The sequence below is a fragment of the Oryzias latipes genome, chromosome 5 (assembly GCF_002234675.1).
Source record: "Oryzias latipes chromosome 5, ASM223467v1".
Lineage (NCBI taxonomy): Eukaryota > Metazoa > Chordata > Actinopteri > Beloniformes > Adrianichthyidae > Oryzias > Oryzias latipes.
The window spans coordinates 21934521-21949817 of record NC_019863.2 but is presented as its reverse complement, the minus strand read 5'-3'; the positions used below and the strand labels follow the sequence as shown (position 1 = coordinate 21949817).

Sequence of the window (15297 nt, the reverse complement as noted above, 5' to 3'; positions counted from 1 at the left end):
GTATAAACAGCAGCAAAATACGCATAAACTGCAACCAAAAATTCTGAATCGAATTCGCGTAACGACCTGTTGGCCAAAACCCTCGACAGCTAAAGATGAAAGACGAACCCAAGAAACACTTGGAATTGCGTATATCACGCATTTATCACGGAAAAATGAAATTTCATACATATAGTGGATGTGTGTGACATGACCTTCAAAACAAAAACTTCCAAGATGCAATCGTACAGTTAAATTTGGTCCGAAGCACGTTGGCTAGATAATATTTACCGTTTTAGCTTTTGCTACTTAGCATAATATTTCTGTTGTATTTAATGTTTATGATCAAACTTTCTAATATTTTACTCATTAATTAGCATATTTAGCTACAGCTATTTACTTAGCTTTAGCTTATTTTTTATTGATTCTTGAACTATTTAAAGCTATTTCAGATTACTTTTCCAACTATTTTAGTAGCATTTTTTTCTCTTTCTATTTTCCTTTTCATGCCCTGTTTTTTCCAAGTTTTATGTTATTTAGCCATACAGGTTTTTATTTTTGATCTTAATGTGATTTAAAATTTGACAAAACTGATAGATACCAAAAACCCTGAACTATTTTAATATTTATTTGTCTATTTTTCAATTTTTTTCAAGTCATCTTTTTTTTCCCCTTTCTTTTAGCTTTTAGCATTTTTAGCATGTTTAGCATTGGTTAGCATTTTGTAGTTTGGGGTTTTGGCGGTCACACCTTTTAAAGATAAATAACTGATTAAAAAACAGTTTAGAAATTTGCATTTTTTAACATAATTGTAGGTTTTTTCATCTTAACTTTTTTTTTTTTTGCAGAAAATAGCTTTAGCACATTGTTGTAGAAAAATACAAACAAATTAACAATTCTTTTCTGTCCTGTAGTTTGAGCTTTTCTTTGTGTGAAAAAATTTCAACAAAAATAACAAAATAATTTTATTCACTTTTTTTGTAGGATAATTTAATTTTTAGACACAGGAGTTCAATAAAAGAATCCACTTTTGCTGCAGCTTTAGGATTAGCATGAATCTGTCCTTGTTACTAGTGGACACGAGGATCCATCACCTCACCTTAAAATCCATCACCCTAAAAGCTCTGCGTTTTTCATCAGGTTCTGTGTGGGCATTTTCCCTGACGGTTTCTTCATTTTGCCGCCACTTAAAAAATCGTGAAAGCAAACCGGTCTGAATAAAAATGAGGCCGCCATCGCCAGAGGCCAGCTGGAACCAGCAGCCTCATCTTTATCAATAAATGAATTCCAAACACTGGCTGGAATGGAAGGCGGAGGGAAAAAGGATGTTCGTGGTTTTGTCGGTCAAGTAATGACCTGTTCTGCGTAAACAAAACAAAAAAAGAGTCTATGAAAAGCATGAAATAAATTCTGTGAATTGAGAAGCGCCGCAAGTCGAGATTCTATCAAACCTCATTTGAAACACTTTGACGGAACCTGGAATCACAATTTATTTTTATAAACCCAGAGGCCATGTTTTGAGTTGGTCACTATTGCTTTGGACCACTATCTTCTTCACTTTGTTCTTTCCTGTCAGTTCTTTTGTCGTGGATGGTGTAAACCTGTGATTTTTAAGGCTGTAGTTCCTAATAAGTTTGAAAATAAGTTCCACTCCGATCAACTTTTGACATTGCAAAAATGTCCCAGTGGCCTTTTAAATTATGATTATGACGTTTTTTTTAGCCCAAAATAAAAAAAACTGTTGTTTTCTAGGACGTGGTTTCTGCAGAGTTGTGGGTGGGACTGTTGTCGCTGAGCAACCCTGCCCCACTACCCCTTGACGTTTGCTGAGAGCTCTCTGTATACATGCTCTCCTGCTAGCTTACAGCCCCTCACACCTCCACATTACCAATCCAACACAATCCTGAACAATGTTGGAGGATTCCATCTGTACAGTTTTGAGCCAGATTCCAGCTCAGTTATTTGTCTTTAAGTGGATGCATCACAATGGAATGGAGCAGAGAGCCCAGCATATTTTTCTACATCAAAAATACGATCTTTTTAAAACTGCATTTTTTTTGGTCTACTCCTGATTCTCAGTGATTTGAATAAAGAAAAAAGCAGAAATACAAATTGGAGCTTCATTTTCTTTGTATATGTCCTCCATCATCACAAGAAAATGCCCAAGAACATGTTGTGTTAAACATGTTAAAACACTAAAAACACAACATTTATTGGAGTGGGTCTTTAATGTTTTGGCCAATGTACATATACCTTTATTGAAATCCAGTTCTGCTTTGAATCTACGCACAGAAAAAAATCAAAGAGCTCAATAGTAGATATTTGTACTTGTTCAGAATATGAATTTTTACAAAGGTGTTGTTGTTAAGGATATTTGAAATTCAAACCATTTGGAGACACTGGAGTTAAACTTCCAGTGTTGAAGGCGTCCATCTCTCTGTATGCAGAAGAGGCGGTGCTTTAGAGAGTGTATCTACCTTAGACTGTATATGGAGAACTGGCTGAGGGAATGAAAACCCATAGGAATGGAAAGTCAGTGCAGTCGCCATTTTTCTGCGATGTATGCCTGTCCCCATCTTGGAACCAGACATCCTCAGTAAGCCGTGATTGGTCCGTGTCAGTCGTAGTCTACATTGCACGACAACTACTTTATCTAATCAGTGGTAAGCATGTTAGAAGGCAACACCCCTTTTACTGAAATCAGGCTCAGGAGAATCTGTCAAACGTTGAACGTGCCTCTATTGAGCCATCCGATTGGTCTGCTTTTCTTTTAATAACTTGCGCTACAGAAAAATATCATGGAAAAAAACTAGGATTAGCAAGAACATGTTAATAAAAGATGTAGCCGAGCAAATATACTGACTGAGTAACAGCTGTTTATTTCTTAGTAGAAGTCTATGCAATTTTGGCTTTTTGGGACCAGTGGGTACTTCTTGTTTGGGACGCAAGGGGGGAGGGGTTACTCAGTCCAGTTCTCATATACAATCAGTGATCTCTACAAACCAACCCTCCTCTAGAAAATTCCAAATGCTGCAGTTCCTCAAATGACCACCGGAAGCAGGTTGCAAAAGGGGGACATTTCCCATTGACTTACATGTTTAAAAATGTAACAGTTTCACAGTCCGGTTTAAAAAAATAACAAAGGATACATTATTTTACAATTCATAGGGGTTTCAGCTGTTTAGATTCTTTAGCTCAAATTTCTTTATCATTAGCTGCGTTCTTCTTTGATTAGCTACTAGGGGAGGAGTCAACGCGTTTGTCCAACGTCAGGCTTCACTTTTGTCCCGATGAGTCCTTTGGGTGACGTCAGATTAACAGTATGTTAAAGTGTCTTTGTACAAAAGATAGCCTTAAATCGTTCGGGACCTAAGTCGTCAATTCAGAACCAAAATGACGAAAATATAACGCCTTCAAACAAATAAGCACATTTGTATGCGCAGTGTAGTTTAAGTCTGGTCAATCTTTGCTCCTCCTCTCTGCAGGTCAATGGCAAGGATCTCTCGAAAACCACCCACGACCAGGCGGTGGAGGCCATCCGAACCGCCAAGGAGCCCATCATGGTTAAAGTTCTGCGCCGAGCTCCGTACCCAAAGCTGGTCGGCCCCATTGCTGACAGCCAGGTCTCCGATGCGGGCACCCAGACTGACATCACCCTGCAGCACATCATCCGCCTCAACACAATGCCGTCATCATCTTCACCCCAGATGAAGGAGCTGGAGGAATACCTGCTGCCGGAAGAGTGAGTTCCCAATCAGATTATCCACCACTTTTAGGCAACCACTCAGACTTCGGAGCTCAGCTGAAGACTTCCTTCATTTTCAGTCACAAATTTTCCACTATTATCAGAAGTTACAATCGGGCCTTTTAACTGACATGGAATAAGATTTCAGACTCATTTTCTTATCCAGTCAGAATATTTTTCATTTTACTTCCACAAACTTTTATTTTAAAGTCAACTTGGAAAAAGGTCTTCAGACAAGCAGTTGATTAAATCAGAGCAAAAAAATATGCTCGAGGCCTAAAAAGACCAAAATAACGTAATGACGCAGATATATGGACAGTTTACCAAAACTGAAAATTAAATTGGATGTCATTTCAAACTCCGAGTGTTGGTGGGAACATTTTCTGGGGAGGAAGGATTTATGGAATACCTGCCATGGAGGTTGCCAAGTTGGAATCAGAAAACATCAGTAAGTAGTTACTGGTCCGTGTTGGTTTGAGTTTCTATGGCAACCACTCTTGCCCACCAGGAATGAGCTTTTTGGAAGGCCACCCCCTGACAAATACAAGGCCTGAGTAACAGCTGTTTATAGAAGTCAATGGGATTTTGTCTTCTTGGAGCAAGTACTTCCTGTTTGGAACGTGGGGGGGGTCACTCAGTTCAGTTCTCACTAAGCTTAAATGTTTGGCAGCTCCACATTTTGCAGTTGCCATGGCAACTATGATGCATCCATTTATATGTCCTTGTAGGTTTTCATAAATGGTCTTAATTTACTATTTGTAATAGTTAAAATATTTTTATTAGCATGCTCTCTTTTTCTTTAAAAAGCTCATTTATTCAACCTAGCCCAGGTCTGGCTCACAATGCCTCTATGAAAACACAAACCTTCAGCTCTGGGGGTTTTCAATCGCGTTTACCTGACAGTTGCCGCAGAAAAGGATCCGATCTTGGCTTCCTGTCGCAGCAGAACTCATGCAGCCTCAGGAGGCTTTAGAAAAGAGAGCAGCTTTCCTGGAGCACATTTCATCATCCTAAAGGTCTCTGAAGGAACGCATTTCCAGCAGAACATTCCCCTCGCTTTTTTCCTTTTGTCTAAACAACGAAGGACTCGGCGTGGATTTGAGATGATGGCGTGTTGGTGTCACAACTGAGCGGCGCCGGGAAAGGTCGCAGACATCTTTCAAACCTTTGACCTTAGCAGCTAATTACAGAAATGCGCCATCACCGGGAGCTGATGTGACATTACATGAAAAACGGTGCCGTCCGTCTTGAAGAAGACGGCGCCTTGACGGCGTGCAGCCACGTTAGGGCAGATCTGTTCGTTTCACTTCCGCCATTTGCACTTTGTGTTTTTTTTTGGTTGCTTTTGCACCGTTTAGTGACTATGATTACCATAGTTAACGTGAAGTTAACCCTTGAGAACCAATAAGCAATTTCCTTCTTGGTTCTTAACATCAATTTGGCTTTTTTGTGTGTTTATTTGGGGTTGTAGCATTTAACAGCAGCCAAAGAAGTTAAAAGGAAAACATTTTAACGGAAAAAAATAAAAATAATTTAATTTAAAAAAATCAAAGACCAATTAGACCTCCTGTTCTCCAGGGTTAAATGAATATCCCATAATCTCTTGTAATTAACAGCTGGTTTTGGCTTTACTGTCACATTAACAATATATTTTTTAATTTACTTTTCTTTTCTAGAGTTTTAATTCCATCCTCCTCCTCCACATCTCGTTTAGTTTCAGGACTCCAGGGCAGAATCTTTTCGCACTCGCCGCCCTTGATTTGCATCATTTTCTGTTTGAATCGACATTTTCCCTCCTCCTCTCTTCAGAAATCCGCCCGAGCACGGATACTTTGACCCCAACGATTTCCTGGAGGCCATGCAGCCAGACATGGAGCGGGACGAGCTGGAGTACGAGGTACGGCGCCGTTCCTGTTCCTCCGTTAAAGCTCAGCGGGCGGAGAACGCCTCGGCAGCTCCGCCTGCTCGTTCACCATAATCAGTGGACACACACACCCCCCTCGCCTCTGCCTCCACTCAGATTCCAGCTGGTATTTACACATAACTCTTTAAAAATGGTTTATAATGTGGGTTATCTTAAAAATGAATGTTTTTACAGAGTTGAGCTTCGGGCTTGTTGAACTTTGTTGGCATTTTTCTGTTGCATAAAGAAAATTAAGCATAAAATTGCATTTCTTAGCATTTCTGCATCCGAATATTGTGAATCAGGAGCAGACGAAAAGATGCAGTTTTTCAAACTGCATCATAGAGAATACACCAGGTGTGGCACAAGCTCCCTTATAGACGACTAGATCCATGTGCATCTCAGGTTGGGGGCGTGAGGGGCTTTAAGCGAGTGGGAGAATGTGTAAACAGAGATCTCTCAGTTATGGGTGACAGGAAGAGGAGGTAGAGTTGCTCCATCTATGTAACTATATCCTAGAAAACATGACAGCTCGTTTATTTTGGCTAAAAACGGCATAATCCTCATTCAAAGACCACTAGGAACGCTGTGAAAACGGATCACACGATGATTGGAGTGGGTCTGTAACTCTTTTTACACCCCCTCTGATTTAAACTATTTACTAAAAACTCCTCCACCCTTTTTTACATCCTCAAAATGTGTTCTCTAATGTTGAATGATTTTTCCATCTTCAGAAATGAGAAATTTCAGTCTCTGCACTGACAGGAAGGAACGTTTTCATGCTTTGTTTTCTGCTGCGGTGGTTGGACGTCAGCGAACGTAACGTTATCTGTTTGTGCGAGATTGGCCGTTTGGTAGGGTGAGAGGCAGCGCTCGGCTCGTCTGCAGCCGCCGCGTCGTTTCTCATGGTGTCAGCGGGCCTCCAGCGGCAGGCGGCCCGGCCTTTGTTCCGCTCAATCTTCCATTACAGTGACTAATGAGTCGGCCGGGCCGCCCGATCTCCCATTTCCGACACGAGAGCATACCGTTGCTGTTGTTTTCTCTTCGGTTCTTTAAAATGCCTTCATCTGGGCTTTGTGTGTTGCCAGGAGGTGGACCTGTACCGAGCCAACATCCAGGACAAACTGGGGTTGACGTTGTGCTACCGGACGGATGACGAGGATGAGGCAGGCATCTACATCAGCGAGGTGACCGATGGACCCTGGTTTTCTGTCAAATAGCCGTTCCCATCAGCTTACGGATGTTTCCATCTCCAGGTTGATCCAAACAGCATCGCTGCGAAGGATGGCCGGATCAGAGAAGGGGATAAAATCATACAGGTACGATCCGGTTTGACCTTTGCAGGTATTCATCTTGTTGGTGTGGGTGGATTTACTAACAGAGTCCTGTTTTTTTATTCAGATAAATGGTATCGAGATCCAGAATCGGGAAGATGCCGTAGCCCTGCTGACCAGCGAGAGCAACCAGAACATCTCCCTGCTGGTGGCCAGGCCGGAAATCCAGGTACGGGTCAGGCATCTCAGAAAGACTGACTGTAAATGAGAACTGGACCGAGTGAAGTAGACTTCACCCATAGAACACGGCTTATATGTGGTTCCAACAGGTTTACAAATTTTTGAAGTTACTGATGAACATTTTGGCTGCAGTCCCACACATTGACCTGCAGTGGCGCTATGTCCAGTAAGGAGCAAGCGTAGCTGTTTTCAATGGTTACATCATTGACTGTATATGAGAACTGGACTCAGTGACAGTGACGTCACCCAGAGAAAACGGTTTACTTTCGAATCCAATGAAGTGAATTCATTCGTCATTTTTTGGGGGATACGGACACCGCCGTGTTAGTACCAGTTGGCGTCGATGAGCAGTGATTGGTCCAAGTTGGTCTGAGTCAAGGTTTCTATGGCAACCTCTCTCACCAATCAGGAAGGCCCCAAAGACACATCTTCTCTGGGGTTTTCCACTTTCTCCCTCTCTGACGCTCCGGCACCGACATGGCCGTCTACCGGCAGCAGCTTCGATAACGTACGATCGTATTTGAGAAAGACCAACAGTTTCAGCAGAGCTGTTAGTATTTTTCACAGAATACCAAGTGTTAAACACATCAATCGCTTTATTCAACAGATCTCATGCTGCGTTGACACCAGGCAAATGACACCAGGTTTCTACACCGTTCACACTCGACTGTCACTACTAGCGCATGTTCTCACAGTTGAAAGAGGCTCGGGTGCAAATCGCGTGAATCTCGCTCCAGGCTTTTTCTTTCCCAGATCTATTCCAATATACAGTACAGACCAAAAGTTTGGACACACCTTCTCATTCAAAATGTTTGGTCTGTACTGTACGAAAGACTTGGTGAATTCCAAGTAGAATTCCATAGAATTCCAGCCAGGCACAAACCGCAAATATTCATTTTTCCTCCATAATCAATTTTTCAGACAGCACCTTGGTGAATTTAAAAGGACGCGACCCGCACGCCATTACCAAATCCGAGTCCCTGACTGGTCAATGCTCAACTGGTTTAACTTTCAATGGGCATTAATTGGCCACAAGTTATACGTAAACCCACTGACTCAAAAGGTGCGTATTGACACGTGAATGTAAGAGTTTTGAATGCATAAGCCTGAAACACGCATATGCTTGAACGCGCGTTGCAGAGGGCGGTGTGAACATAGCATGAAACCTTTGTCATATGGTAAAAGAAACAGTTCACTTAGTGGTTGAAAGTAATCAAACGTGGGACTTTAAAGACAAAAAAATGCCTTCATTCATTTCAAAACTGTCCTAGTTTTTTTTTTTTGGCAAACAAAACAAAAACTTGCTTCAAAAGAAAATCTATCAATGAACTTAAAGATTCAAATGGATGAATCCTTTTTTTTTTTAAGTCCACTAACGAGTATAAATCCATTTTGCACCCTTTTGACTGATGATGTGCATCTAATGAGGCGTCTCTTCCACAGCTGGACGAGAGCTGGCTGGAGGATGACAGGAACGACTTCCTGGATGATCTCCACATGGACATGCTGGAGCAGCAGCACCATCAGGCCATGCAGTTCACGGCCAGCATGCTGCAGCAGGTAGCAGCGGGAAGGAGGAGCATGCACAAACAAGTGGCTTTCTTTCTGCTATATCAGCATTTTTCCATCGTTTCCAACCCCAAACCTCGAAAGTCTCTTCACCAAAGCATAGCAGATGATGCGGGTTACCGAAGGGGGGGTTGGTGCAAGGAGATGTCGGAAGAGATAAAGTAGTAGCAGAAATGAGTCAAGTGTGCAGAAGGATGCAGCTCCTTTTGAAACTGCTTAGATTAGTCCTTGGGGGGGGGGGGGGGGGGGGTTAAAGGAAGTTGACTACAAAGATGTAAAATGAGTTTACATCGTGTCCCCCCCCCGGAGAGGATTTTCGCTACCAGTGACTCTTCCCCCCTCGCGTTCCAAACAGGAAGTACCCACTGGCTCCAAGAAGCCAAAATCCCATGGACTTCTGTAGAGAAATAAACAGCTGTTACTCAGGTTTATTAGCTCAGCTAAAAGTCCACAAAGCTATATCAGGGTCTGGCAGGCGGGGTTCGATAACAAGCAGAACACCATCAGAGGAGAGACAGGGTAGTCAGGATCCAGACGAGAGTCGGGGCAGGCGGCAGGCAAATGGAGTCAGGAGACAGAAGATCAGGTCTAAATACAACGCTCGGTGAGGAAGGCATAGTGTCATAAACAATACTTCGCACTGAGCCCAGCTCAGTGCAGTGTTTAAGTATGCTGTGGTTGATTAGCGGCATCCAGGAAGTGTACACTGGGGATGCTGGGAGATGTAGTGTGGTTTGAACTATGGAAATGGTGACCAGAGGGAGAGACAGAGCTCTGACTTCTGACAATGGTCTTGCAAATTTGAAGTTTTTTTTCGTTATATATATTTATTTTCTTTATTAAGTTATTCAAGTTATAGGGAGCCGGTTTAGCTCGTGCTGGTTTGCAGCGCCTTCCGTCCGTGAAACCAGGGTTCGAATCCGGGCTGCTCCCTATTCCCTTCTCTACCTCTGTGCCGGTCCCAAGCCCGGTTGCTTTGAGAGGGTTGCGTCAGGAAGGGCATCCGGTGTAAAACATTGCCAAGTTTACCATGCGACTTGTTCGCTGTGGTGACCCCTGATGGGAAAAGCCGAAAGAGAAAGAAGAAGAAGTTATTCAAGTTATAAACTGGCCAATCAGATGCCTCAATAAAAGTAGGTGGTCTTAAATGTAGCGTTTGAAATGTTTATTTATAGGTGACGTGTAGCCCACTTTCAAGTGCTAGGGGTGTGGCCTTCCAACAAGCTCATTCCTGATTGGCGAGAGTAGTTGCCATGGAAACTTTGACTCAAGTCGACTCAGACCAATCGCTACTCGCTGACAATTTCTGGTTCTAACATCCGTATCGCAAAAAAATGGCAACTGAGTCATTTTTCAGTTCTCGTATACCATCAGCGGTTGCAACCTAAGCTGAGCAAACTTCCTGTCTCATCTCTCAGCGTTTCCTGGTTAGAAAAACCCATAATATTTCACCAGTTAGCATCTGAGAGGTGAGGGATGGTCAGAGTCATAGTGTAAAGGACGCTCCACCAGCTACAGCTACAACAAAATTATTGTGATTTTGTAGTTTGGCGATTTTTTTAGAGGTTTACCAAATGCAGCTGGTCTGTTGGAGAGTAAAGGGTTGATATTTTTGTGTTGTACTTCTCTTTATCCTCAGAAGAAGCTGGAGGAGGACGGCGGTACCACGGATACGGCTACGTTGCTTTCCAACCACCACGAGAAGGACAGCGGCGTCGGTCGCACCGACGAGAGCACCCGAAACGACGAGAGCTCTGAGCAGGAGAACCTCGCCGATGACCAGATGACCACGGCCTCCAACACCCTGGGTAGCTGCAGGAAGCTGGCCTTCAGCCAGGACACCCTGGGCAGCGTGGACCTGCCCTTCGGCTGCGAGTCCTTCATCGCGGCGGACTACACAGACGCCGACCTCCTGGGCATTCCTGCAGACGAGTGTGAACGTTTCAGGGAACTTCTGGAGCTTAAGTGTCAGATGAGGGGCGGTGGAGCCCAGGGGCAACACAGCCTGGGAGCCGGGGCAGAAGGTCAGGACCAGGAGTTTGTGGATAAGGAGCTGGAGCTGCTGAACGAGGAGCTGCGCAACATCGAGCTGGAGTGTCTGAGCATCGTCCGCGCCCACAAGATGCAGCAGCTGAGGGAGCAGTGCAGAGAGTCGTGGATGCTCCACAACAGCGGCTTCCGAAACTACAACACGAGCATCGACGCCCGCCGCCACGAACTGTCCGACATCACCGAGCTGCCCGAGAAGTCGGACAAGGACAGCTCCAGCGCCTACAACACCGGCGAGAGCTGCAGAAGCACTCCTCTCACTCTAGAACTGTCCCCTGATAACTCGCTGCGCCGCTGTGCCGAGAACCAGGCCACAGCCGGCCTGTCCGGCTCCACCGGCAGGATGCTGAAACCCGCCCTGTCACCTGTTCAAGAGGCCTGCGGTCCCATTCGGAGCAGAGGCTCCACCAAGGATTCAGACGGCGCCCTGCCTGTGGAGACCAAGGACAGGAGAGAGTCTGGCAAAAGCAGCCAGTCCCGCTCGCCATACAAACACGCTCACATCCCGGCCCACGCCAAGCACTACCAAAGCTACATGCAGCTAATCCAGCAGAAGTCCGCCGTGGAGTACGCCCAGAGCCAGATGAGCCTGGTCAGCATCTGCCGGGACCCCCTCAGCGCCACCGACCTGGAGCCCAAGATGGAGTGGAAAGTGAAGATCCGCAGCGACGGCACGCGCTACATCACCAAACGGCCCGTCCGGGACAAGCTGCTAAAGGAGCGTGCCATCCGCATTCACGAGGAGCGCAGCGGCTTGACCACGGACGACGACGCCATAAGCGAGCTGAAGATGGGCCGCTACTGGAGCAAGGAGGAGCGGAAGCAGCACGCCGTGCGCGCCAAAGAGCAGAAGCAGCGCCGGGAGTTCATGAAGCAGAGCCGAGCCGACTGCCTGAAGGAGCAGCTGGGCGCCGAGGAAAAAAAAGAGCCCAACATCATCGAACTCAGCCACAAGAAGATGATGAAGAAGAGGAACAAGAAAATATTCGACAACTGGATGACCATTCAGGAACTGCTAACCCACGGCACCAAGTCACCAGACGGCACACGAGTGTACAACTCGCTGCTGTCTGTGACCACGGTCTAAAACCTCGCTCCACGGGGAACCAGAGTGTAAATAGAAGAACCTTCTTCAGGACAAACGTTTTCTAACAGTCCATTAAAACAAAAAAACATCTGTACTTGGCTACTGTTCAGTTCAAGACATTTTTCAGTAACCTTTTCTACCTTTATGCTTGGGTATTTTTGGAGACAAACAAAAAAATAATCTTTTTTTATTTTCTTTTTTGAAAGTGTGTAAAGATTGTGTGCCGTACTTTAACTGCCAGCATTTATACATTATTTAGTTTTCTAACTATATATAAATATATATAGTATTTTACTGTTAAACGCGTTTTTAAAGCAAACATTTACAGTTTCCCAAAAAATTGAAAAGTTGAAATTAATAATTCACGTTTTCAATTCAGATTTCTTTAAAAAAATAATGCTGATTTGCCAAAGTTAAAAATAATGTTAAAAAAAAAAAAAAAAAAAAAAAACAGTACCAAATATTCTAAAATTCTGGTGTTTGATTGTGATTTTGTTGAAAGCTTCAGAAAAACACAGCGTTTGTTGAGGACAGCTATCGGACTAAATTAGGGGTCACCAAATCTTTAGTCAGACATTCAAGTCTTGTAAAATGAGAGGATTAATAAATTATTGTTTTGTACATGATGCCATTCAGAGTCTTTGAGTTTGTCTTGTTTTTTCTTTTATGACACTGATGTTTATTTTGTTGTGTTTTAGCTTCTATTTGCCAAAAAATGGAACTCCTAGCATTGGTTGGACGTCTAAATCCGATTTCATAACCTCTAAATTGATGGGACAGAAAAAAGAAACATTGACATCTAAAAAAACTAGATTCCAGCTCAGACGAGGAAAACAAAGACGTAAATGGATCTATTCGTCTACAGGTGGATGCATCAGAATGGGGCGGAGCGTGGAGCTTGTGGCCCCGCCCAGCATTTTTGACGATCTTTCACAAAACCGCATTTTTTCAGCTGCTCCTGATTCACAACCATTTGAATAAAGGAATACTCCTAAATTAAATTTGAAGATTAATTTTCTGTCAATATGGCCTCTATCATGAGAAAAATGCTACAAGAACACATTAAAAACACCATTTTTATCAGAGTGGGTTTTTTTTCCTCCTTTTTAACTTCAAGTTATGTGCTTGAATTGTGCAAAAAAAAAAAGAAATATTTGCTCATACCTTGGTACAGTTGAGTTCTTTTCAGGCCTCATATCAGCAGATCTCCTTCCATATGAGTTCAGATCGTTTGGCCGTTTTTGAAATGATCTGAACTCTGTGGGTATAAACATTCTCCACCCTAAAACATGCTCAGGCTATAGAAGTTTGAAGAGTAGCCCCTGCTTCACCTTTCTTCTGCACAAACCATCCTTCATCACTGAAAATCTGCTCAGTTTCCTTATTAAACAAACAACGATTATGTACATGTCGGCCTATGCAATTATTATGAACATTCCATGGAAAAATGACTAAAAAGTGAATGGAAACGTCACTTTTTCTTTTTTTTTGTATGTCCTCATTTTTATTAACATATGTGAGACATTTAAGGATGAAAGTTCTAGAAACTGAGAATTGCTGCGACTGGTAATTCAAATTTCATAATTTCACAATTTAATTCAATGGAATTGGATTAAATAGACTTTTTTAAACAAAATAAAGTTTGGCTTTCTTACGTAAAATTCAAATTTTTTGTCTGAAAGAAAGTTCAAGGTTTAACTCGTTCATGCCTCAATTTATTTCCAATAATATAAATTGTAATATTGATAAATTATGATTGTAATTGTATTAATATGTTCGTCAGTGTTTTTTTTTTTTCAGTTTTGTTGCGAATTAGAGACAAACGAGTTTATTTGACTTTTTTGACCCAACTCTGGAGGTTTCTAACAAAGTTTTACAAAACCCGTTTTGTCCCTTTCGGGGTCACGGGGTTGCTGGAGCCTATCCTAGCCACACATGGGCGAAGGCAGGGGACATTCTGGACAGGCCGCCAGCCTGTTGCAGGGCTGAAGCCTGAATAATCATTTAGAAACTGTTGGATGAGCTAAACTCTGAAAGAGGCGTCTTTCCTCAGCGTTTTTAGGAAAGGATGCATGTCCTGCTGTTCAAAGTGCATCTGTTGTTTTTTTTTAGAAAACAACCCCCGTCAGTGACGAGGTAGAAGACGAGTGCAGAAGCTCAGACCTGACGGGACTCACTTGGCGGGGGTCTTCCCAATGATGGGGGTGGGTGGGGCTCCTCTTCTCAAATACTCATCTGTGTCAGTCAGAGGGGGAAAGCGTTTTCTCAGCTCCACACTGACATCACAGGCTGTTCTGAATCCTGCTGCCGTATTTTAACGGACTGCGAGCCTCCGCCATCTGTCAGGAGGACCTCTCGACCCTCAGCTCAGCGTGATCCTTCAATTAGCAGCTCAGCGCCTCGTTACTGAGGACAAAGGCAGCTCCAGCTCGAGGCCGCATGCTTTCATGGCTCAGCTTCCTTCATCAGGGAGGACACCTAAAAAGCTGAGTGATCCAACAAATATGATGGAGATTCTTGATGATTTGAAGGTTTTTAAGTTACAGGACTGCAATGGATCTAAGGACTGTTTTTCACCCTTAATAACCACTCATATCATATTTAATACATTTCTGAGACCCCTATCTCATTAGCATGATCCACAGTTTCCTTTAAAAGCTCATTGTATCGGATTTGGTCCGTGTTTTCTGCTCTGTAGTTCATCATAACTCCACTAGGGGCAGTAGAAGGGCTTTTTCTGCTTATTTCAAAATGGCTGCCTCCGTATGATCTCACTTTTGGCGGGAAAAAGTTTTGCTAAATATCCACACTTTATGGTGGGAAGAACTCATTTATTGTTACACATTTTTGTAAATGACTGGTTGGCGTATTAAATAATTTCAAAATGTTTAGATGATTAATTCATTATGACTCAGCTACACCGTCTTAAAAACACGTGGATCAAGTTTGAGACAGTGGCTAAATAAGATGCTTCTTTCTGGACTCATGTCAATATTTTTACATCTTCAACTAATATTGTTGTGAGCAAAGACTTACCAAATCACCAAACGCATCAATTCACAATAACTCATCAAAAGAAAAATTGCAGATTTTTATGGATTTCATCTAAGGGTTTAAAGACACCTTAATGTGAAAAAAAATGTGAATTTTCTGACAACTCTTTGACAGTGTGCTTTATGGGATAAACAAGTCATAATCATTTCTGTTTTCTTTTGCTCTAATAGCATCCCATGATGCAACTGAGAGGATCTCCATTTTATAGCCTTGAATTTTAAATAAAGGTTTGTAAACAAACCAAATCAAACAGTTTGTGCTTCCTTTTCCAGGATTTAGGCGTGTTTTATTGGTTAAGTTTGATATAAAAGATTTGTGGGAGAGGGGTTGAGTGAAAATTAGAGTTTATTTAAGCAACAAATGAAGAAAAAATGTATTGTTCTTTCAGTGCAGATTT

The 15297-nt window shown here is 42.8% G+C and overlaps 1 protein-coding gene across 3 annotated transcripts in view; it reads left to right on the top strand.

Annotated features, from left to right (window-relative positions):
* The window catches only part of pdzrn3 (PDZ domain containing ring finger 3), a 121517-nt gene extending 109040 nt beyond the window's left edge, over nucleotides 1-12477 (top strand). For 2 of the 3 annotated variants that reach the window (XM_023955096.1, XM_023955094.1), the window contains 7 exons: nucleotides 3465-3721; nucleotides 5534-5621; nucleotides 6716-6814; nucleotides 6884-6946; nucleotides 7029-7130; nucleotides 8585-8701; nucleotides 10350-12477. In XM_023955096.1, coding sequence (XP_023810864.1) covers nucleotides 3465-3721; nucleotides 5534-5621; nucleotides 6716-6814; nucleotides 6884-6946; nucleotides 7029-7130; nucleotides 8585-8701; nucleotides 10350-11846 — 2223 coding nt within the window. In that variant the 3' untranslated portion in view covers nucleotides 11847-12477. The remainder of the gene's footprint in view (nucleotides 1-3464; nucleotides 3722-5533; nucleotides 5622-6715; nucleotides 6815-6883; nucleotides 6947-7028; nucleotides 7131-8584; nucleotides 8702-10349) is intronic. The other variant, XM_023955095.1, reaches the window with a different exon arrangement.
* The last annotated feature ends 2820 nt before the right edge of the window (nucleotides 12478-15297 follow it).